Source organism: Opisthorchis viverrini (assembly GCF_000715545.1).
Source record: "Opisthorchis viverrini unplaced genomic scaffold opera_v5_36, whole genome shotgun sequence".
Lineage (NCBI taxonomy): Eukaryota > Metazoa > Platyhelminthes > Trematoda > Opisthorchiida > Opisthorchiidae > Opisthorchis > Opisthorchis viverrini.
In genome coordinates, this window is record NW_008751692.1 from 1586199 (window position 1) to 1609799 (window position 23601).

The 23601-nt window shown below is 45.4% G+C and overlaps 1 protein-coding gene across 1 annotated transcript in view; it reads right to left on the reverse strand.

The window, feature by feature from the left end:
* Positions 1-23601, reverse strand: part of T265_02799 (hypothetical protein) — a gene marked incomplete at both ends in the record, with an annotated part of 58089 nt that overhangs the window by 20369 nt on the left and 14119 nt on the right. The window contains 9 exons of the mRNA XM_009167124.1: positions 9-689; positions 5412-5750; positions 8005-8160; positions 10137-10320; positions 15042-15379; positions 18726-19346; positions 20878-21039; positions 22627-23014; positions 23198-23472. Coding sequence (XP_009165388.1) covers positions 9-689; positions 5412-5750; positions 8005-8160; positions 10137-10320; positions 15042-15379; positions 18726-19346; positions 20878-21039; positions 22627-23014; positions 23198-23472 — 3144 coding nt within the window. The remainder of the gene's footprint in view (positions 1-8; positions 690-5411; positions 5751-8004; positions 8161-10136; positions 10321-15041; positions 15380-18725; positions 19347-20877; positions 21040-22626; positions 23015-23197; positions 23473-23601) is intronic.

The following is a 23601-nucleotide window of genomic DNA, read 5'->3' on the forward strand; positions in this document are numbered from 1 at the left end:
AAACCTACCGTTGCAGAAAAAGCTTCAACCGTAGGATTACGGTCTGACCTGATATGACATAGGGAATCGCAAGAAACAGTAGTAACTTCTGACACGGTATCGATCGCATCCAAGTTGTCCGGTAATGTGGTAGCAACGGTCGCACCCGTACTGCTGGCCTGACTAGCTGAGCTTTCACCGTCCAATAAGGAAAATGAAATCCTCAACCCATCTTCTTCCGTTACAACATTCAAATCGTCCGACTGCTGTGAGGTGGTAGACTGAGGACGGTCATCGCATGAAGGAACAACAGAAGTGTCCAACGTACGACGGCGTTTGGGTAGGGTCCCGAAGTCTAGATTGTCTGCACCTCTGGTGACAGCGAAATGACGCGCCTGACTTGTCGAGGCTGAGGTCAGGTCACCCATAGGTGTTGCCACATTTGTGGAATCTTCCCCCTGCTGCCGTCCTTCCTGTATAACATACGAACTGTTCGTGCGATTGACGGTAGAATCAGACAAGCTTGGATCAACTGTGACTGCGCTAAAATTCCCGTTCTGCGTGTTAGTGCTTGTCGATCCAGATGATCCAAGTTCACTTGCACGAATTTCAGAAATATACGAATGTTCTATGATTGGACCAGTAGTGCAATGCATAGTATTATCCCCCACAAATGATCCGATTTGCACCGTAGACTGTGTGACAGAAGTCTAACAGTAAGCAAGAGAAGAATAAGCATGAATCACGCTACTTGATGACAAGCCCATCTCACGTAAATCATTTTTGTGAAATTCAAGTAGTGTGATGTGTGCCGGGGTTCCAGAACGAAACTCAAATGAAACAGTATCGGGAACTGATCACCTAACAAAAATCCAAAAATTGCGTACAGTATCCCATGAGTGACAAAAAAGCGATAACACGCAAAAAAGAAACCACGAAGGGGTTGTACAACTGTAAAAGAACTCTAAGTCATTGGAAATTAGAAGGTTGATAAACCTTGGAGTGACAAGTGTAACTACACGAAAAGGCACGCCTAAGGGAGGACTCGACACGCAGGTCTGGAGATCAGAAGGGGATTCATAGACCTAACAATTAACAATACCACAAGTGTATCTGGACGATATTAACATCCGGTCCAATGTGGGAGGAACACAAGCAGCTCACTAATGGCACTGACAGATACCCATTGGTATTCCATTGAGAAGAGGCACAGTGAATCAGTTGTGATATTCAGGTGCACAAATGTGACGAAGAACGCAGTTGCTTGGTGGCTCAGTCGGTATAGCGCCCACCTGGTCAGTGGGAGACTATCGGTTTGAGTACGTTCTCACGTGTATCTGTTCGTCCATGCGGTGTGCACTTTGACTTTCCACTTCGAAACAACTGATATGTACTTGAATTTCGGACACATTGCATACATTCCATTATTGTGGTCATCTAGTGATTCATCCAAATCAGACAAGCAGAAAACATTAACTAAACCCTGTCACACACGTTGCTATCGTTCGGTAGAAGTATTTGGGGCGAAGTTTTGACGATAAAATTCCTCATCGCTTCTTAGGGATCGCTTCACATGTACATGTAACCGTCAGATCAGTGGAATCGGGATCACTATTGAATTCAAGATAGGTGGATGAACAAAGTAGCGACGTATACTGTTTCTCACAAAAAACATTTCATTCTTATTCTGTCAATATTTTTATCGAGCCTGAAGAGATGCAAAACAAAATGAACGGTCCCACTTCTACAACTGGGATCTGTCCAGCAGCAACCGGACGTTAAGCCACGGTCCAGCCAAACCGTAGAAAGTCACAACACATACACGAAAGGAACTTAGATAATGAAAATCAAAAATTTCAGTAAAGACGAAATCAACTGTATAACGGCTAGAGACCACTGAGATTTTCCATATTTGTTCTAATAAGACCAACCAGGAAAAGATAGCGTTCTGGATGAATCGTTCTTCACGACGATATCATCTCAATATGCACTACTTTTCGGATCCCTTCAACAAACAAAGCATTACGCATCGAAGAATGAGGAGACCTGAGAAACCAAAACACATCCTTTAAAACTGATTTGAGATGTCTTACGTACCAAACTCGATGTCGAGTCTGCAGAACAGCAATTTCCACTTTCCTTCTTGAATAATAAAACGTTCCTTTAGATTCCTCAATAACGTTCAACGTAAGTACCCTCCTTTACCCTTTGACATCAAAACTCCTAAGCTGTCCCCGGGAGCAGCGTTTTGATTAAACCTTCATAAGTTCCTCTGCCTAAAGTTCGGTGCACGGATTTTCGTGATTCTACGAAAATTAGTCTTACGTGTCAGCCACCATTTCCTGCAGTGTCTCCAGTCAAGTGCAGGAGGGGTTAAGGAGACCTTATTCTGGAAGACGCACTGAAAGAAGAACACCCAACCCCTTTGTATTTTCCGCGAAGTCATACGTTGTTCACCACGCTGTTTCCACCATTCTGAATGAAGCACGGAGAACAGCGTTCGTCTCGCTGGCCGGTGTTTCCGCATGCGTAGCATATGACCGGGCCACCGCAGTTGATGGTGCTGGGTGTTCTCCAATTGCGTTCGTGCATCCAAGCTATTGTCTTCAACGCATAGCTCCTTTCCCAATTCCCACCAGCCCATTAACAGTCCTGTATTTACGCAATTTACCAACCCCCGCCTCCAATGCGCAGCTACCTACCTCACCTCCCCAAATCACTGGTCACTGTGGCAGCTACAACTACTGTACAAGTACGCGGTTCTCACAGTTGATAATGATGATGATCCCGATTAAAGTATGTATTGTACAATCAAATATTAGTTTTTTGATCACCTCGTTACGAATCCGTTGATGCCATACGACGCCAGAAACGCTTCTGAGACATCCATCGTCAAAACTCTGAAGACGCTTCAAAACACCAGTCTGCAGTGGCCGTGTTTCGCAACCATCCAACAGTACAGCCTTTACCATATCCTGGAACACACGACCCATGATACCCAGTAATACGCCGTTTTAACGTCACACTTGACGCAAATTAGCAAACCTGACTCTGGCCTTTGAGATTCGCACACTGATTTCATCAGACACACTTCCGTCAAAGATGATACAACTAAGAGGTATGTAAAATTCTCTACGAACCCTAGTGATTCTCCTTAAATTGTAAGAGGCATCTTCAGAGGCTGCACGTTATGAAGCATGACTTTGCACTTGGAAAATGCAAGGTGCATGCCGAAAGATGGCATGACGGTGGTCAGTTTACTCAACAGGGCTTGAGCTTGGCCTTGGTCTTCAAAGATGGGGGCGATGTCATCTACGTACCCTAGATCGACAAGGTCCTCACCATCAACAATTTAAACATTACGGCTCTGAAGACTTTCCAAGGTTCGCCAAGCCTAAAGAGGAGAAGTCGAGATTCAGAGTTCAAGTTCGAACCATGGACCTTCCGGTCAGTAGATTCGCACTCTAAGCACTGAGTTATTTCGCCCCCTGAGCGTTTGGAGCCACACGGAAACTTGTTAGACTTTAGTTGTATACCGGCCGTACTGAATACCCAACGGCGGTCAAGGTGAACAGCCAGGCGATCAGCGCGTGCGGAATAAGCAAGAGTCACTGTTTCTGATTGCTATTCCCACTCCAATGTCTGGTCCCGGTTCAAAGACTCGCTGATAAAGAACATAACAGCATTATTGCAACCAGCGAGCGCGAAAGTACAACGGCGTCACGCTATATATTGAAAGGCCACTGTGAGCTTCGTTCAAGGCTAACTCGCACTGTCTAACTTTGATTCACGGCTGTCTGGTCGGTGTTTAGTAGAGTTGAGGGTTTCAGTAGGTTTTGGGTATTCTGGGAGTCTTCAGGGATCTGACTGTCTTGACAATGGACATGTTGGTAATCTGGAGGAAAGACCTTACTGCACAGCTATACCCCCCCCCCAAAGGACGTCTCGCAGCAGTACGCGGGGTACGAATTGGATCATCAACCTAAGCTATTCGGTGGGCCTCGAAACGTTTGGCAGCCTTCCTAATTGCCAGAGACTATGAAAAAACTCTGTAGATTGTTAAGCAAACGTTTTCAAAATCACGATTGTTTGTCATAGGGCATTCTGATTTCTGACAACTAACACTCGCTTAACGCGGGTTTGGTCGATTTTCACGGTTGTCTGGACAGAAATTCCGTCGATTCGGAGCGAAAAGGGTCTGTAACACTAAAAATAAAAAGCCCTGGAGCAGTCCAACAAAATGCATGCATTCACTTCAATCACACCCCACAGAGGGAAGCAAAAATCAAATTAAAGAATAATAATAATCGTTGCCTATCTGCCATGCCTCCCAAAGGAAGCCCGAGGGCTGGGATACTGCCAGGTAGTCCAAGCCTACACAAGTCGAGAGGCAGAGGTCGGGCTCGAACCACGGATCTTCCGGTCACTAAATTCACGCGCTAACCACTGAGCCATTTCGCCAAAAAAATCAAATTACTCAGCCTTTGTCCTCTAAGAGTGGAAGCTTCCAGGTCACCCAAGCCTGCATAGCAGCAGTAAAAATGTGAGTGGTGCACACAAGTTCCTGTCAGGAGCATTCGCGTCAACTCTGTACCATCCTCATCAGAGAAGGTTATTGCTGTTTGGTGAACTTATTTCTCCGGTTCGATAGGTTGACAGCTTCGACCCCAAATTTGGTAGGGGACAACCTCAACACAGCAGCTGCAGGCCGCAGTATGTGGGAATAAAATCGGCGTGTTGAGTAAAAGGCACCGTATTCGAGATCCGATGACGAGTAGGACACTGATGCACTTTGCAACATGAAGTTTTTTGGAACAATGATGTACAAATCTTTCGCTGGGCATCTTCAACTACGGGGATCTACGTTGCTGGTAGTGATGTATTGTGGGTAAAAAGATACAACAACGAAACTTGGAGGAAGCACTTCAAGAAAACCGAAATACTCAATCAGCAGAAAACAGGATATATGCACACTAGCAGTGTAGTTATGCTGAAAAGCTCTACGGAAACAAAATATGAATGACGAGTTGTACAGAGATGACTAAATTAGCATCCAGGGTCAACCAGAGGTGTTACGTGTTGATTGCTAATAAGGTCTGACTTATTTGTATACTGGCTTTTGAATCTCACCGACAGGTTGCAAATGTTCGTTTTTGTGAGACAAGCTAGAACAACTGCCAACGTGGCAGTGGCTTACTAGAGAAGAGCGCATACAAGATGTCCTACGATAACCAGGATGAATCAAAACGCTAAAAAGAAGTAGACCAGTGGGAGGAATCACATATGGATAAGGGAATCACTGAGCAGTACCTTGCCAAGTCGATGAGAGCACGAATACCAATCCTCAAGAAAATGAACTAACAATATAACCTAAGGATGAAAGCCGATATACGAGAAGTAAGTCATCCGAAAACGGTATCGTTACGATTTACCTGATTCATTACATTTTCATCTACCGCATAAGAATCTTTGTCGATATCACAAATGGTGGATTGCATTTGGCGAGTAAGCACTGATGGATCCCCAATAGGCGCAGACATAGGTGGTGACGGAGTAGGGACAGGGCGCGTTTCGGGAACATCTGAATGCGTATCACGTAGTTCCGAAATATCACCGGCGGAAGAGCTGCCAACTGCTGGCAGTGATAAGTCAACATTCAAAGTCGACACAACAGTATGGTGGGATACTGGAATAGTGAGAGACACGTGCTCAGAGTACGTAACCGGTATATTCGATTGTGCGAGTGGTGGATGGGCATCGGCGGACTGTTCCTAAAACGTAATAAGGTGTGAGAATAGCTTAATGGATATCACGCCGACAAGCTAGATTAATTTGAATTAATAGGGAGGAGGTTAGGGCTCAGAAACAAATCCTACGCAACCAGGCATGACTTGGCTAGTATGGCGCTCAAATAGCAGCAGTGTTCACAAAAAGCAACCCCAAAAACTATCGGTGTCTGAGCTGTCGCTGCATGATGCCACAAACATCACTATGTCCATAGACAGGGAGTGAAACCACAGACAAATCAATCGCGTGTACAAGACTTCGTTGCAAACACGGTAGGACTTTCATATATCAGCAGATCATCCAAGTCTCAATCAACCAAGAGAATGGTTTGACTAGTCAGAGTTTAGAGGAATGGACATCATAGATTTTTGCGCGAGAAAACATTTTCAAGAAACAGGCTTTTCTTTCCCCTGAGTAACTGTTCCGCATTTAAATGTATATGCATAACTAGTACATGAAGCTGCCACAATTTCCACTGTTGCTTAAACAAAATAAGCTTAAATATGTACATGACAGTTTGTTCAATAGGACTACCTCCTCAGATGTCTCCTAAAACGACGTAGACTAGACTGTTTTTTACACCCTGAGCGATCGATCTCGTCGAATCCGAAGCCAAATGTAAATTTAAGGCAGACGGAAACCAAGGGAGAGCTTGTGCTGCAGTCCGAGGAGATACCATCAGCCCAATCTGTAGTCTAATGTGGTTCATCACTCCAAGCCTCTGGGTAGGATTACAGATCACTACACAAAAACGAAGTCGAACCCGCATGAACTTCAGCCTATTTCGTTTTGGTAGGGAAAATACTTTGGACCAGACTGCACTTAGGTACTGTGGTTTCGGCTGACATTGTTATCTACTTACGGATCATAAAGATGGGTAAACTGAGGTCAGTGATGCTTTGGAGGCCACAGTCGGTTTGAAGATTGTGTATTGACGTTTGACGATGTACCGTATTGGAGAATTACGAGACTTATGTGAAGATTTGTGCGCCTAAAGGGCTTTCACGTTCAGCAAGTTGTATGCAACAGCTGAGGTGAGATTACCGAATAGGTGCTTGCGCGCAGAATTTTTGACACGCTATGCGGTGGATTCATAGCTGAGGTTGAAAAGAGCAACAGCTTAGGTGATAACCCCACATATGAATCACACTCAGTTACCCGAAAGCCCCTTGTAAATAGTCCAGTAGTCTAGGCTTTTTCATCATCTGCCACCTACCCCACGATCAATCGAAACCGAAGCTATCTACTTGAATCTAAAGCGGTTTTAAAGAAGTGATGAGCACTCTACAAGCGACTATTGATACCCGATTGTTATGCGAGTAGTCAATAGCAGTGATTATGTCGGTGTTTGCTCCATACAAAAAAACGTCCAGCTGTAGCACCCTCTCGGTGCTCAACTGCCATGCCACCTAAAAAAGCATGAGGGCTGGGTACCAGGTTGCCTAAACCTAAACAGCAGAAGTCGAGATGCAGAGGTCCAGTTCGAATTACGAACCATCCGGTCAGAAAACTCGCGCCCTGACCATTGAGACATCTCTCCCCTTACATGTATACACTACATACAATGATAGTGTTTTAAGCTATACAGAAGGGTGCGATAAATATATCGATAAATTGGACAGACGTAAAACACTGAAATCTGTCACTGAATACAGCTATTTGATTTCGTTCTACTTCGTAGACAACGTCCAGATTGGTCATGTGCCGTTGAAGCATCCACTTGAGTAAGTTGTTCCAGTAAAACTGCACCGCATCCATGGGATGACTGAGAATTCACTGCGTCGTCAAAGGAAGCGAAAAATAGATGGTTAAGTTTTGGCTTTTGTGAGAAAACATAAGCGAAGAATTTCCGGCACATGCGACTGGATCTCGCAGAAGAGACAGTTCTTGTCGATGCACTCTCTAGTGATGGGTCGCTGCGTTAGGCGCAAATTTCAGTCCGTTGGTCCGATAATGTTAGGTGCAGCGACAGGGTGCGCAAATGGAAATCAGCTATAATCTGAACAGAATTCGCCAAGTCGAATAAGGAAATTCGACAGACCAAAATAAACAGTGTTCCATCCTGATGCTGGTACCTACATGGGCAAATGTACTGGTTATGTTGTTTGTTAAAGGAAAATCGGACCAAGGCCGAAAACATGGGAATACGTAGACGAAGCCCTCGTTGTATAAAAAAATTATTTCGGCGCATCTCGATACTTGATCGTAATCGGATATAAACACCAGGCAAACACATACCCGCCTATCGTCAACACTGCGAACGAGACGATTGCGCCATTCTGCGGCGCCCAAGGGAAGAGACGCAGTGTCAGTGGAACGAGATAAATCGGTAGCCTCAAGAAGCTGACGTCGCGTCGAAGTGTTCCTTTCCGAGACAAACAAATGCTCGAGGCCCTGTAACAATAAGGGTAACACTAGTGATATAGACTTTGCAACAAAAGAAAGCTGAAAATGGCTCTTAATTGCGAAATTCGAGGTCAGTTGTCAAATTTGATAAACCGAGTGCGAAAGATGTCCGTCGTATAGCTGCCATACAAATATCGAGCAGCTCCAAGCAGCCAATCAAATGTAAACCTATGCTATTTACGCGGAACCACGGAACACTGGTATGTACGTGCGAACTGGTAGTGCATTCGTAAAGTGATTCGAAACGATAGCTGGTAAACTAATTTGCCAGGCCTTTTCAGAGGATTACTCCTGCAATCTATGGAAAGCAGACATGTACTTTTAAATTCAGGTCCTTCGAACACAACCAGTAGTGGTCGTACTAGGCTCCAAGCGGACACCCAAGTCCAGGTTACTACCCACTTTGTCGTCGTGCCACTTAGCTATGATGTTTACCAGCGCGTTCGTGGACTTGGCTGTGCAGTGCGATCTGCGTACGATAGGACTTGCTGCCATAGTGCTTGGATGAAGCAGTTCATGTTGTCTGGCATTACCAAAAACACCTGGGTCCTGGAAAGGCAGCTGAACCATCTGTGCGAAGTCTAGCTTGACTTTCTGAGGATACAGTACCGATAAGATCTTACGTGCTTTTGTAGCCGAATAAGAAGCAAATGATGCGGATAAAGGACCCTCTCTGGTAGGCTCCAAAAACAAAATTTGAAAGTATGAAATGAAGCTGCTGGGCCGAAACAGGTCCACAGCGGAGGCCAAGCAACACACGCAACCCGAAGCCAGTTAAAACAGAATGGTGTAAAGCGGCCTGGGTGCCTTTTTGACATTATCTCGAACGTAATATAATTCCAATTCCACGCGTTAGCGTGCTTCACGGCAGTGAAGCATCAGTGCCAACACTGATGTTGCTGTCATTGATGATGATGATGATGATGCGTTAGCATCATCAATGACGTAAACGCCAGTGCAACACCGCTGCTTAACCGTGTAGCGCAGATAAGCACAAACCCCGCACAACCCACAAGTTGTAGCAGAGTCTGGTTTCGCTCTGAGCGCTATACCCCCACTACTCAACCCAGATTTCTAACCCTTATTTTGTCAGCACTTAGCAGCACACGCTGCATCTCGAAGCTGATCGAATGAGATTGGATATTCTAAGCCAAAGTTCCAAATTGTAGGAAGAAGAATTCGATCTGCTCGTTCCACAGATTTCATGATCTCCGCATACGTGTCAATGGCGCAGTATCTAGATCAGCGGATACATTGAAGGGAAAAGGAACAAAGACCGCCCCTCATTGCTGGATACAACAAATCTAACTAAAACCTGAACAGGACTAGGTTTGGCCGGAATGAATCATTGTTAGGTAACGCTAATTATGGGATTAGCAATCGAGGTGTACCGGCATAGAATGAGTATTTATTCAGAGAACTGCAAAAGGCCACTTCTCTAAGGGTCCACGGCAACGTCCGTTGTTAGCAAGAACTGGAGTGCACATTCTTCTGAATAATGTTGTCGTGTGGCTTTCTAAGACTAAGCCTGTCAAAGGTTCATCACGGAAATGTTCTATCGCACACGCGCTCCACATGTATCCACGAGCCGCACGTGACGCTGATGAACATGCCGACCGTTTGCCTCATTCAAAACGATTAAAAAGCGATGCGAAGTACGGCAATGAAGCATCAGTACCAAAACTGATGTTGCTGTCCTTGATGATGATTATGAACGGCTCGGAACTCTGGGGACCCATACTGTAGAACGCCCAGGAAATAATCTCTAGCAAAGGTGAGGCCTCACTTTCGGTCTGCACAGACTCAAAGAAACTAAGCGGAGCATGAAAGAACAGTTCAATCGTAACTAAATCACTCAGCGCTTGTTGCTATCTGAACTCAAAAATGCGATAAATGGAGCTTATTTTTATAACTAGAGGATGTAAAGAAGCTATTAGAAGATTATAGACCAATTAATCGCTTACCTGTATCGCATCTCCCGATTGGGTGACGAGGGAAAAAGTCACGCTTGGACGTAGGGTTCCAGTTCGCAAAGGTGTTAACAAACCCATTGCAATAGTAGGCAGTTCTGCGAGTGTTACAGGGGCCAAGAGACTGAAAATATGCCGGCATACGTCTAGTGGGGCTGGCTGTGTTAGCAAGAGGCGACTGAAGTGAACAAGAAGCGTGAAAGATATATTATATATCAATGTGGTCGACTTTCTATCCGTAACACATCAAGAAAGCTCAAATCAATTCAGTTCCTCTAGGTGAGCGAACAGGCTTTTATGCTCTTCGAAGGACTCAACCTTACAAGGGGATCACCAATGGAAGCAAATCGTTCATCTGTCGTGATTCATGGCTTGGGCATGAAGCGGAAAAAGTGGAGTGAGTATATCACATGGGTGTTAAATTCTGGTAACTTGCGGCAAGCTATACTCTCTTGTTCAAGGTAACGTATTTTGGTTTGGTACAGGAAACGAATATCACTGGGTGGCTTCGATCTCGCTGATGACACCTTACTTCGATATGATGCTGATGTGTACTTACTTTAACGCCCTCCTTAACCTTGATCATTTTCCTGAAGAATATATAATAGGTCCCTACCATTCCCTTTTATTTTCAAACTCTACTAAGCTTTCTTCCCTCGTGGTTGTAAGGCTGTACATGAATAACTGTCGAAATACCTAGACGGTCACGTGTTGGGTTGCCAGGACAAATACAACCCAAGGTGAAATAATCCTTTCATCATCATCATTAGCTGTAAAAACCGCGTACTTGCCATATAGTGATTCTAGTTGCTACGGTTTCATTCATCGACGAACGGCGGAGGTGGGGTGGATGGCTACACACTGGAGGTGGTAGCCGATTTAACTGATGCGTACATATAGGGTTATCAGTAGACTTTTCAATAAGGAGGTCTGGAGGAGAGTTGTGCATTGAAGGCGACAGCTTGGATGCACGAGCGCCACTGAGGGCGCGACTGGGCCATGTCTGACAATGTCTCTAGCCATTACCATTCGTCGTCTCGGGGTCCCTACCCAGAGAGACGATAGTGGCCAGTGCAACTGAGTTTGCTGGTAGTGGCTTTCATACTTCGCAGTCAAGTCATTGTTTGACCTCCCATGGTTCGTTTTCTCTCTTTGCGTGATTGTGTGAAAAGAGCACTTCGAGCAAATCGGTCGACTGATATAGCAGCACGTAATTAAGCCAAAGCAACCTATGGATTGTGATCAGTTCATCCATTATGGGCGAATTATTTTTTTAGAAAACCATTCGACCTTAGCATTACTAGTTCGGTGTTCCCACCAGACTCGAGCAATGCTCTAAATACATCGATGTTCAGAAACCGAAAGATCCTGATGTCCTCAGTAAGCAGCGACCAGGTTTCTGACCCGTATAATAATATGGAGTGCACAGCAGCATTGTAAACCCTGGCCTTCCCAATAAGAATGGAAATATAATCTTTGGCGAGACCACTGTGACTGATACAGCTGCCCAGTTAGATAAATTTTCTTGCTACCCCAATAGGCTCATTTGCAGGCATAATATCAGGGTTGGAAACCACCCGGTCTTACAACAGCATACTAAACTTTGCAGGTGTGGAGCTCATGCCAAAACGTGAGACCACCATTCTACGATTCTCAATTTATCAGCCATAAACCGCGTGAATAGGCACAATGGCTCAAGCTGCTACAGTTTCGATTACCGGAAAGTGGGACAGTTGGACACAGCCAAGCCTTGGGAGCGATTAAATAGTTCGGGTAGCAAATTATTGAACGCGATACCTTTGATGCGTGAACGGCACTGAATGCGCGATTGGGCCACCAACCACTGGTGAGTAGAGTTCCCGGGTCCCCATCCAAGGGGGCGGCAGTTTACTGGTAAGTGTCTTCATACTCCATTGCCAGATCATACAATGTCCACATCCTGGTGGACAGCACACAACACAGGGCCAAGCGAAAACAGCTCTGCGAAGCAAACGATCTTCTGGCATCCGAAGTACACGTCCTAACCAGTGTCAATTATGAAGCGTTAGTAATTCATCTATCGCGGGAGAGTTCCTTATTCCTAAAACCATCTCGTTTACCTTAGCATTACTAATCCGATGTTCTCCAATGGACCGGACCAATCCATCCCAGACACAGATGGTCAAACACTGGCATTTTTCGTATGTCCTTTGCGCGTAGAGGCCATGTCTCTGATCCATAAAACATTATGAATCGCACCGCCGCAGTGTATACTCTGTCCTTGACAGACAGGCAACGTCGGCGCCATAGGTTCCGGAGGATGGCAAATGATGCCCTGGCTTTCCTGATCCGAGAAGAAATCTCATCCCCAGCCACTCCACCCCAACTTATACCGCTGCTTAGGTAAACAAGTTTATCCACCACATAGACTAACTCGTCTGCAAGCATGAGGTTTGGGTTTGATCCAACCCAGTCTGGTAGCAGCACTTTACACATTACAGGAGTGGAACGCATGCATGACCGCGCGCCAGAGTTATTCAGGTTATTGAAAATGCTTTGCATTTTTGAAGGATCTGGACCAAGAAGAGCATACTCAGTGTCTGTGGGGGAATGTCCCGGGAGCATTTTGACTTAAGAGGTTTCAGAGACAGGCAGAGAAACTTCAAGCGGCACACAAATAACGAAGTTGAAGAGGAAAGGTAGAAAAAAGGTATTCTTGTCTTACACCACTGGAAGACAGACCATCCGCGGCAGGCGTCTTGTCGTGCTTGACGATTGATGTCTCACGCTGGATTTCTGTTGTTGATGGCGGGCAAAGGTCGATGTTCCATCCACGCCCGCTGGGTTCTTACAGTGGTTGTGATGAAGGAAACCAGCTGAACTGTTTTTTTAAGTCGTTCAAGACGACGATCAAAGGAGTCAATTGCTGTTCCGTCCTTTTCGCATGCCGTTTCGCCGAGACTTGTCTTCTTTTGGCCGGTTGATCGAATCAGATGAGATAGTGTGGGGCTGCAGCGAAAACTTTCTCTATCAATTGGCTTTCGAAGTCCATAAGCGTTTTTCTATCACTCTTCAAGTTCCTGACTACCTAATGTTTGAGCGATCTGCGTGAGCCACCACAGTGGCCAGTCGCTGGTATGGCCTTTCTGGCCGCAATGAGATCAACTGATCTCGTCGATATCGTGTTCATTTGGTCGAGTCAGATGGCTTGGACAGGCTGTTCTGAAAGCTGAGAGCATAGCTTCTTCAACCCGCTTCTATTCAGCGTTTAGGCAATTTTTATCTGCATCACTGTGTGCTTCTAGTAGTCTTCTAACCAGGTCAGACCGATACTCTTTATCAACTGAAACTTGTCGGAGTTGATGAATGAAACGGCTCGGCTTTCGCACGCGTAATGCTGTCGGTAAACAAAGTGATAGCCTGACCCGTACAATGGCATGATGAGAGTCAAGCTGCATACACCAGAAGGAACGACAATTCTTGGCTGAGGTTCTCCATCGGTACCTGATAGCCAAATGATAGTCCAAATGAGTGCACAACTGTCTTATGGTAGGTGGCCTCCAAGTAACTTGATACGAACGTTTGTGTTGGCTGTTTGTACTGGAAACGAATAGACGATGATCTACACAACTGAGGAGGCCGCTCCCCATTATCCGTACGCTCAGTATCAACTCCAAATCAGCTACCTAACCTTCCGGACTTAATCACCGAACTTGGGCATTCGTATAAACTGCAAGGATTACTATATCCGTCTTGTTGATAGAAGCAGTCACGACAGATATTGAGGAAACCGTCCTCGGTCTCAGAACTGCAGTCTGTCGGGGCATACGCTGGTACGCCAAATAAACACCGTTCACCCCATCAACCTGCATTGATCTTAATTGAGCCAGACAACCGCACAGCGCAAAGACGACTGTTTACTGGAACCATGTCCAGTAAGGTGCTTTCAGCTTTGGGACTGTGTGCAAGTCCTACATAGTAGGTACCACGAGCCATTACGTCAAGATAACCGGATACCCGAAGAGTGAAATGTGGAACATCTGAGCTCGTCCTGAGCGGCTTGAGGTGCACGGCTGAAGTAAGGTCTTGTATGCGTGTTTCGGAGACAAAGTATACATCGACAGAGAGGGAAAGCAATGTTTCAGTAAGAGATTCCTGTTCTCTAAGTGGACATAAAGTATGGACATTTAGGGCTGCAAGGTGAATAAGATCTTTTGAGGTTGGTAAGTGATTATTTTTGTTTATTTTTCTGAGCGATGGTTCAGACACTAGTGGCCAATAGTGATTAATATTTGAAAACCCGTCCCCCAGTACACCAAATGAGCTTTCCACTGAAGATAAACTCGGGCTACAATTGTCAAATTATTAACGCTCCGTTTAGTAATCACTGCGAACATCGAAAGGCCGATTCCGAGTGCCAGTGCTATTCAGATTGTGGGCACATCTGAACATCTAATGAAGTACCCACAGAGCGACCAGAATTGCCGTTTACGAACGAGATTCCCCTGGTAAGAAACAAGGTCCTTTTCGGTCAACTTCCAGGAACACATCAGGCCGATGTACCGTTACCCCAAAAAACCTACTTACTAAGTAGCTGTATCTCAAGCCAGGCACCAAAAAAGGAGCACTGTCTGTGAAAAACGGGGAAGTTCGTCCAGGTGGTACCTTGCTCAGATCTTCAAAACGACGGTGAAAGTATTACCGCTAAACGCAAAGAAAGGTGTTCAACAAACGGACTATTCCCGACGACCTCGGTAAGATTCAATCCCATGAACAACGAACTGAAGCATCCAGAAGAACATTTGATAAATGAAGGTATACCTAACCGACCAGCAAGCGAAGTGTAAATATGAGGTAGCTATCAGTAAGCAGTTTGAATGGTTTGAGTCAATGCCATTAAAAATGGTTCGTAACAATTACCTCTTTTTCTTCTTATGATCAGCCGTAAGCTCCAATGACAGACCCGTGTAGATCCTAGCAACAGCGCGAACGAACCGACCTGCAGCCTGCCGCATTCTTCCAGTCGATTGCCCTGAAAATAGGCGAGGCGAAAGTCCAGGAAGATGAGTTCCAAATTCAAAACACTCCGTATCCATCGATACGAGCCTGTCGACAACCGGCCCGTCGGAGGAAACATCTGCGGTCATTTGGCGATTGATTGTGATAAGTAAAATGTCCACAAGCTCAGAAGGGCATTTACAAACCAAAGTGAACACAAATTCGTCCAACTGCGCAGCACTGCCTTGTGTGAACAGTATCTGAAAATGTCGCAAATGGAGTAATAGTTAACGGGAAGTCAGAACTCATGTGTAACAGGAAAATTATAGCAGATTCATGTCCTCAGAAGATAAAAGCGTGATATGCGTTTACAGCCTTATCAACCAGGTTTCGCGTCTTGCACACTCACCAACTTACCGAGCTACAGCTACAGCTACATTGTTGAACTTCAAACCCAGAATTCAAGCAACCGAACTTTTCGGATGTACTGTGCGGTGAAGCTTAATGTTGGAAGTGCTTGCCACTACATATTAACTCGATCGATGCATCATAATAAGAAAATATTAATTGCAATGACAGCACCTAAACCTTTCGGACCCTTACTAGGTCATGGCTTATCCTTAAAATCACCATAAGACTAGCAGACAGCCCACTCATTCAAACGAAGGCCAATGAACACTTTCCGCTAAGTCGAAGAACTGCCTCGGTAGAGACATGGTATCTAAGCATATTATACCTCTTACCGAACCACATTCGTCACTTGGTCCAACTGGATGTCTTTTAGGCGAATGAGCTGAAGAGTATATGCAATCTGCATTTCACGCTAATGTAGACAACTGCGCTTGAAACCTATCCACTGTCTCAGACCGAGCAGCCAATATGGGAATATATCTGGGCAGTGGCCATCAGTCGAACTGAAATACAACCCGCGTGCTTGCTGGACAACAGGTGCGATGTTCGATAGTGCACCGTTTATATCCATGTTTCGTTTTAACATAGGTTTCCTAAGCGGACATGCACCCTCACGCTATTCAAGGAGCAAAAGCTCAATATTTCTTCTCTGGAGACTTGCCTCATCGGGTACATACAATGCAAAACAAAGCCAGGCCCTTTTCGTTGACGGCCTGTTAATTAAAACGCTACCTTCATCTGCAATGTGCTCTGCTACTATGAGAAAGGTGGGTTGCTCAAAATGCAATGTGAGATCTCTCCACGGCTTGGATGGCAATCTAATGAGATGAAAGTGAAATGGTATCGAAAAATCATTAACTACAAACCGTGTACATGAACAGTTGTAATAGTTGACAGAGTTGCGTTCGCTGATAATCTGGAGTATAAGAGTCGACGGCTACGCAGTGAAGACAATGACTGATATCTTTGGAGTGAATCCATTTAAGGTATTTGGCTTGGTCGGGAGGGGAAGCTGTGTTGGTGATAACTTGGATGCATGAGCACCATTGGGCGTGCGACTAAACCATACCTGACAATGCATACGACCGCTGTCGTGTCCCGTCTTGAGCTCCCCATGCAGGAATACCAGCACAGAAGAGTTTGTTGACTTTCGTACTTCATTGCAAAGTCATTGCTGAACCCTGTCCTTCTTCGTTTCTATTATCCAGAAAATGGTGTGGAGGGTTATTCGAGGAAGTCGGTCGACTGGCATTCAAGGCACGTGACCAAGCCAGAGCAATTCACGAAGTAGCATCAACTATCTATCGTGTTTCCTCCGAAGACCGTGCGGCGCAGTTCAGCATTGCTGATCCGATATCATCCCCAGATTCGGGCAATACTCTAAAAACACCGACGGTAAAACACTGGGTTTTTTTTTCAATTTAGCATCTCGAAGCGATGCTAGTAGTGTTGTAAACTCGACCATTGACAGATAAGCTAATGCAACGTCTACGTCACAAACGCTCCAAGCTGGCAAAAGCCGCCCTGGTCCTCCCGATCTGGATAGCAATGCCGTCTTTAGCTACATCACCGAGATCGATACAACCACCCAGGCTGACACTTTCAAGGTACGACGCGCACAACGAAATTACATTTGTCACTGTTTGCACTTCGATGGGGCAGGTTCAAGAACAGTTATGTCGTATCCGTGATCGATAACTGTGTACGCCATGGGAACATTTCGACCTCGCAGGAAAAAATAGAAATCATTTAGCTGTAGCACCCTTTCGGTGCCTGCCTGCTATGCGACCACAACGAAGCACGAGGGCTGGGATACTGCCAGGTTGCCCAAGCCTAGGCAGGGAAAGTCGAGTTGCAGAGGTCGGGTTCGAACCACGGACTTCCGGTCAGTAAATTCCCGCTGTAACCACTGAGCCATCTCGCTCTCACAGGAGCTAAAAGGGCGTCTTACATGATCGTCTCGACAACGAAGAGAAAGGAAAATAGAGGAAGGCTTGTCTGACACTATATATGGGGTTATCAAAGGCCATCATGTAACTACGACTGGAGGTGAAATTCTGGGAATACCTTGGTACCAAAGACATTCCCATGGTGGCCGATGACAAAAAGCAGTTAGGTGCCGTAATTAGCGTCACTGTTTCAGAATCTGTCGGGCAGTAAAATGCGATCCATACACTCTCTCTCACCGAGCAAAACCCAGTTTGGTGGATAGCAGACGGGAATTCGATAATCCAAGTACACTTGGCATGAACCGAAAGAGACGTCTGGGGATGAATTTGCATCGCTGAGCTACCGGGTGAGTGCTTTATTGAGTGAGTTGCCGGAGACAGGCACACTCCACGATTTTGCACCTGAAATTCACGGCTGATTAGTCCCATATCTCCATAATAGAATAACAGCTAACCGTAGATGCCATTCGTGAGTGGGCTTGGTGGCAATATCACCCATATATCCCTAAGGACATTGGTGTAATTTGCTTCTCACTTTCAATTTCTAGAACAGTGATTCAAGTCCCTCTCCATGCGTCTATTTTCGTTCACACTATGTATACTTGTACTCATGTTTTCAAGAAGTCCAGACTGACTTCCACGGATCTTTGTGCACAACTAACCTGCAAGAGACCAGACCAAGGAGCACCACGGAAGCCACAGCTATCAGGCTAACGTCACACAATGTCCCCGTAACCTTTTGAAGGTTTGGATAAGTGTTGATACCCAATTTTCCGGGTGTGTTCACCAACCTAAATAGCTCAAACAAATTTTACGACAGATTACCCACTTGTTTACAGGGGGTGGACATATTTAATCGGATATGAAACCTGTTTGTATTTTAGATGGGATATTCCGAAGGTTTATTGCCTCTTTTAGAATTATGGGAACGGAAGTCTCTTAACAGCTGAATTTGGTAAGCATGACATGAAAGTGGCTGAGAGCTATGGGTCGACGGTGGGTTATGAACGCTACGTGATCCAGTCAGCTTGGACATCTCCAGCGGTTTTTGGTTCACTCCATCAACTATTCAACGAAATCCACTACGCCTGTAGTGGTGTGCAGGACTGAGGTTAACCACCCGAACACAAAGGGAGCGTGAGTGGGTCATTTCCATCAACGAGCCCGTCCAGCGACAGCAGACGTTACGCGACATATGTCTTAACCAACCACAAATTACGAGAAAAACCGCTGTGTAAAAACTTACGTTTTCTTCATCTAGTGTAGTTGATGTCGCTGTCCGACGACAACTCTCCTCATAATGTGGATGTATATCCATTAACAAAATGCTCTCGACTGCCTTGGGACAGTCCAGAGCCAGTTCCAATGCATCGCGTACAAACCTCGGAGGATCCAGATCATGCTCAGGTTCCTCTGGCGTCGGGTTGCTCTGAACATTTCCTGACAAATCCCAACCGGATGGCTGCGTAACCGGTACGGAGGGCGCGGTTGAAGTGGCCGATCCAGTGGCACCGGTAGAGGATCGGGAGGTTAATGAGGTGATGTGACGTCTGGATGGTCTATGCTGTTTTTGCTCACGTAGCTGTCTTTCCACACATTTGACCAGGAATAGCAGCAAGTGTTCATTTTTAGAGTTGATAACGCTGATCAAATTAGTATCGTTGAGCAGACGATAAAACAGCTCATGACGAGGTGCCTGAGCACCAGCAATTAGGCTTTGACAACGACATTTCTCCCAACAATCGCAGTAAGCTGTCGGGGACGTCCGCTTGAGCCGACAGTCGTGACCTCGATGGCATACACGAGCACATTCAGTGCAACAACAGAGTGAATCCATTAAGCCGCATGTTCGACATTCGAAAATATCCTGATAAAGCACGAAAAGTATGAAACATTAAGACTGGGAAAAAACCAACCTTAGTTACCTGTTGCATTCTCCCTTACAGAAATTTCCAAGTTCGGCTCCTAAGGGGAAGCGTTCCTCTTAATCGCACATTCGGTTTCTGGAAAACACATCAGTATTGGCCGATCTAAAGTGACAACATTAAGCACCTGGGGTAGGTTGCCGTTGGAGCTGCTCAGTTAGCAAAAACCACACTTTTCCTTTGAATGGTTGTGCCCATACTGACGATACAGGTGGTATGTCATCCCCTGTGATTTCACACATCCATTTAACATACGGGTGAAACATCAATGTCAACACTGATGTTGCTGCTCCTTTGATGATTGATGATGATGGTGATGATGATGAACATACAGGAACTGCTTAAGCATTTGGTATCCACAAACAATATCCTGATCTAATCCCACTCATGGTGGTAAATACGCGTATACACGTAGTCGCAATTTTCTTCTATTTGACAAGCGGTAATGTGATTGAATTCCGTCACACTGGAAAGGGTACCACCATCACGAAATTAATTTCCCAAAACTAAGGAACTCAGTGAACTTTCTGGAATATCCTAGAGTGATAGAAGTTCCTGGGCTATTTGTACGTCATCAGAAGCGGACAGCTCCGGACAGTTGTAACCCACCTAATCTTCCCGTCCTCTTCAAGTTGATACCTATTCCATTGAAAATATGGGAGATATACAGGCTGTGGTCGTCCTTATCATAACTGACTACATCCATTTAAATACGGGTGAAACATCAATGTCAACACTGATGTTGCTGCTCCTTTGATGATTGATGATGATGGTGATGATGATGAACATACAGGAACTGCTTAAGCATTTGGTATCCACAAACAATATCCTGATCTAATCCCACTCATGGTGGTAAATACGCGTATACACGTAGTCGCAATTTTCTTCTATTTGACAAGCGGTAATGTGATTGAATTCCGTCACACTGGAAAGGGTACCACCATCACGAAATTAATTTCCCAAAACTAAGGAACTCAGTGAACTTTCTGGAATATCCTAGAGTGATAGAAGTTCCTGGGCTATTTGTACGTCATCAGAAGCGGACAGCTCCGGACAGTTGTAACCCACCTAATCTTCCCGTCCTCTTCAAGTTGATACCTATTCCATTGAAAATATGGGAGATATACAGGCTGTGGTCGTCCTTATCATAACTGACTACGATCTGCCAACGGTTGAAGCTGACTAGAATAGATCGGGTTGGTGATACTCATCACAACCCAAGTTGAAAGTGTTTGTCGCACTAGCGCTGAAACTGTGACAACTCATAGTGCGCATTAAGAACATCACATCAAGGGGAAAGAAGCATTGAGTTGAGAATATAGGTGCACTGTAGATAACCGAATTAGCCGCGCGAACAGCGGCAGTAAGGATTAGTGATCACTATTTTCTACATAAACCACGAAAGTATGGAGAGGTAAGTATATAACACGTGTAGTAGAAAGATACCGATGCATGATCAGGGGTACAACTAACCTGTCGGATATGTTCAGGGCCAGTCCATGTGAAGCTACAAGTGTCATTATAACACAGCAAAAACAGAGGGGAATCGTCAGGGTGGGAATCATAAGGAAACAGGAATTCCTTGTAAGGCGCCGATGAGAATTCTCCAGACTCCGAAGTAGAGGTGATAAACGACTAAAAGCAATAGCAATAGTGATATTAGTTTGCGGTAGATCTCAGATCAGTGTCAGTCCTATGTACCAAGTTAAAGAAAAACGGACGAGCATATTAACTCTGGTGGATAACGATCAACGTATGATAATATACTCTGTCCGCGAATCTGGCTTCTGAGGACAGGGCCCTACAAATTGGCTTCCAGAAAACCAGTTTCATAAGATCTAGTGAACACAACAAGCCAAAGTGCATCCATGCAACCGGTGAAATCCACAAAGGTGAAATGGAACTGAACAATCAATGAAAGACTGACTCTAGAAGTGAGAAATCGTCACTATGTGCACTAAGAAATTCGGCATACTGGCACAAGAGTGCATGAGTGAACGAATCTCGCCTCGTTGTAAACTTAGCACTCGAATCTTCAGTCATTATCATCATCATCATCATCATCATCATCATCATCATCAGAAACAGCAATTTCGATGTGAACACTGACGCTCCACTGCTGTAGAATTTTCATTGTAAGAGCAGGTTATTTATAAAAAGATGCATGAAATGTTAATGTAGTCAAGCACAATACAAAATATAATTCCATTCATGTTTAAGACATTATCATTGGAATTACATGAGGATTTGCTACGGGTAACGTCCCTAAAGCCACCAAGCTTTCGATCGGATGTGCACCGCTAGCCTTTGAACAACCAAGCGCAAGGCAGCATGGAACATGCGAAAAACAGATGATGGGTGATTGCAACCAGGAGTTTGAGAGCAATCTCATCTGTCCAATCCACCAGAGCTGATTTACGTTCTTGCCGTCGTTGGCATGCAATCAGGGTTTCACCAGCTCCCCTAGATGGATCATCGACGAACCATCAACAGATTTCTGTCTACTCAATTTGGTCAGAACGCTTCTGACGCGAAAAAGCCGTGAACGGGACTTCCTCAAAGGGGCTACACTGTGGCAGTGAAGTACAGCGCAATCCATACAAAATAACTGTAAGTAGTGGAAACAAACGGATTAGTCGGAAACCCGAACCATTGTCACTCACTGACGAAACAGTGAAGTCTCCTATTGGTCTGAGTGGTGGTATGCACCCAAAGGGCAGCAAGGGCTGTCCCTGTGACCATCGTTGTAGACTTAGCTGAATGATTACTGGCATTAATTGGCCATGTGCAAACCGGGGAAGCGTCGAGGGCCACCAGATGACCTTTTGCACTCACTATGGTGCCAACCTATTCAGGTGTGCCCATTTGAAGTGACAATCATGAACCGCCAGCTTGGACATGTGACATCTGATCATTCTCCGATCTTGTTCCCTCGGGTTCAGATCAGTTGGCTTCATATGCGGCTGAGCGCAAACTATATGTGACCCTAGACATTGCGCGCCAGAGTCCGTCGACGTAGTTCGGGGCGATAGGCAACTCGAAGGCAGATGCCAGATCACTGAGTGAACACGAATGGTTGAGCTGTAGAAACGCTGTGTACAGTAAATAAATTACAACAGATAAACGCACGGCAGGAAGAGACGGAAGAAACTCCACAAATCCTGTGTATTATATGACGATGGCGCGAACATCTTACAGTAGACAAGTGGAGCCACAACTCACCTGTATGGTTCTATACAAGAACCAGGCCACATGATAGGCTCGGTATTTGATAGCGAGCATGAAAGGTGTCAAGTTCTCGGTATTTCTTGCGGTCAGTAAACTCAATAGATGAGGACGAAGTTGACAGCTCTCAAGCAGTAGGCGCACAATCCTATACGAAGCAACACGACGTGTTAGCTCGTCCTTGCGGACAGGTGGAAGATGCCAAAAATTGGTGCCGTTGGCCACCTGTGGACGGGGTTCGCGGTCCTCATTGCGTGAGTTACCTACGGTAGTAGCGGAAGCTGATGCAGCAGCGGCAACTGCAGCAGCAGCGATCGATGACCGAATGAAGAGTTCGTGCATACTGAGGGAGCCAGAATTATTCGTAGACCGAGCCATCGAAGACCTGAAACAAGCACGTACAACACTATTATTAAAATGAGCACACTGGGCAGTAAAGTTAACAACTTAAAAAGCTACACGGCAACCTGGATGGGGAGGGCAGTGAATCAACATACAGTGAACCTTCTCAGGACCAAGGACATCTGTTGTAACGGGGTTAGCTCCAACAGCGTCTCAGCGTACTTACCAGAACGTTGGGCGCGCCAAAGTAACGTTGGAAGAAACCGGAGAGTGCTTGTCAGGATCATGACCTTTCGGTGTGGGTACATCGGTAAGAGGATGGAAAACGACGGTTTCAGCCAAGATGGATTCCAGCTTTGTATTCCACTCAGGACTGGTTTCGCGGTTGGAAAGTGGCGTACACATCGTCACGGCCATGTGTATTAAGTTACGCTGACCGTCCACCAATTCCGAGGCCAATCGCCTGTTAACTTCCGCCGACATTTCACAGTCGGTAGACAACTAAAAGTTTGAACAATCGTCAAAAAGCAAGAAGGAAGATTTAGCAAGCAACTGCATCAACGATAGCTTATCTAGTTTCCTCAGTTAGCGCAAATTAGTTAATGCTTTAACAGTGCCGATCCTCCAAAA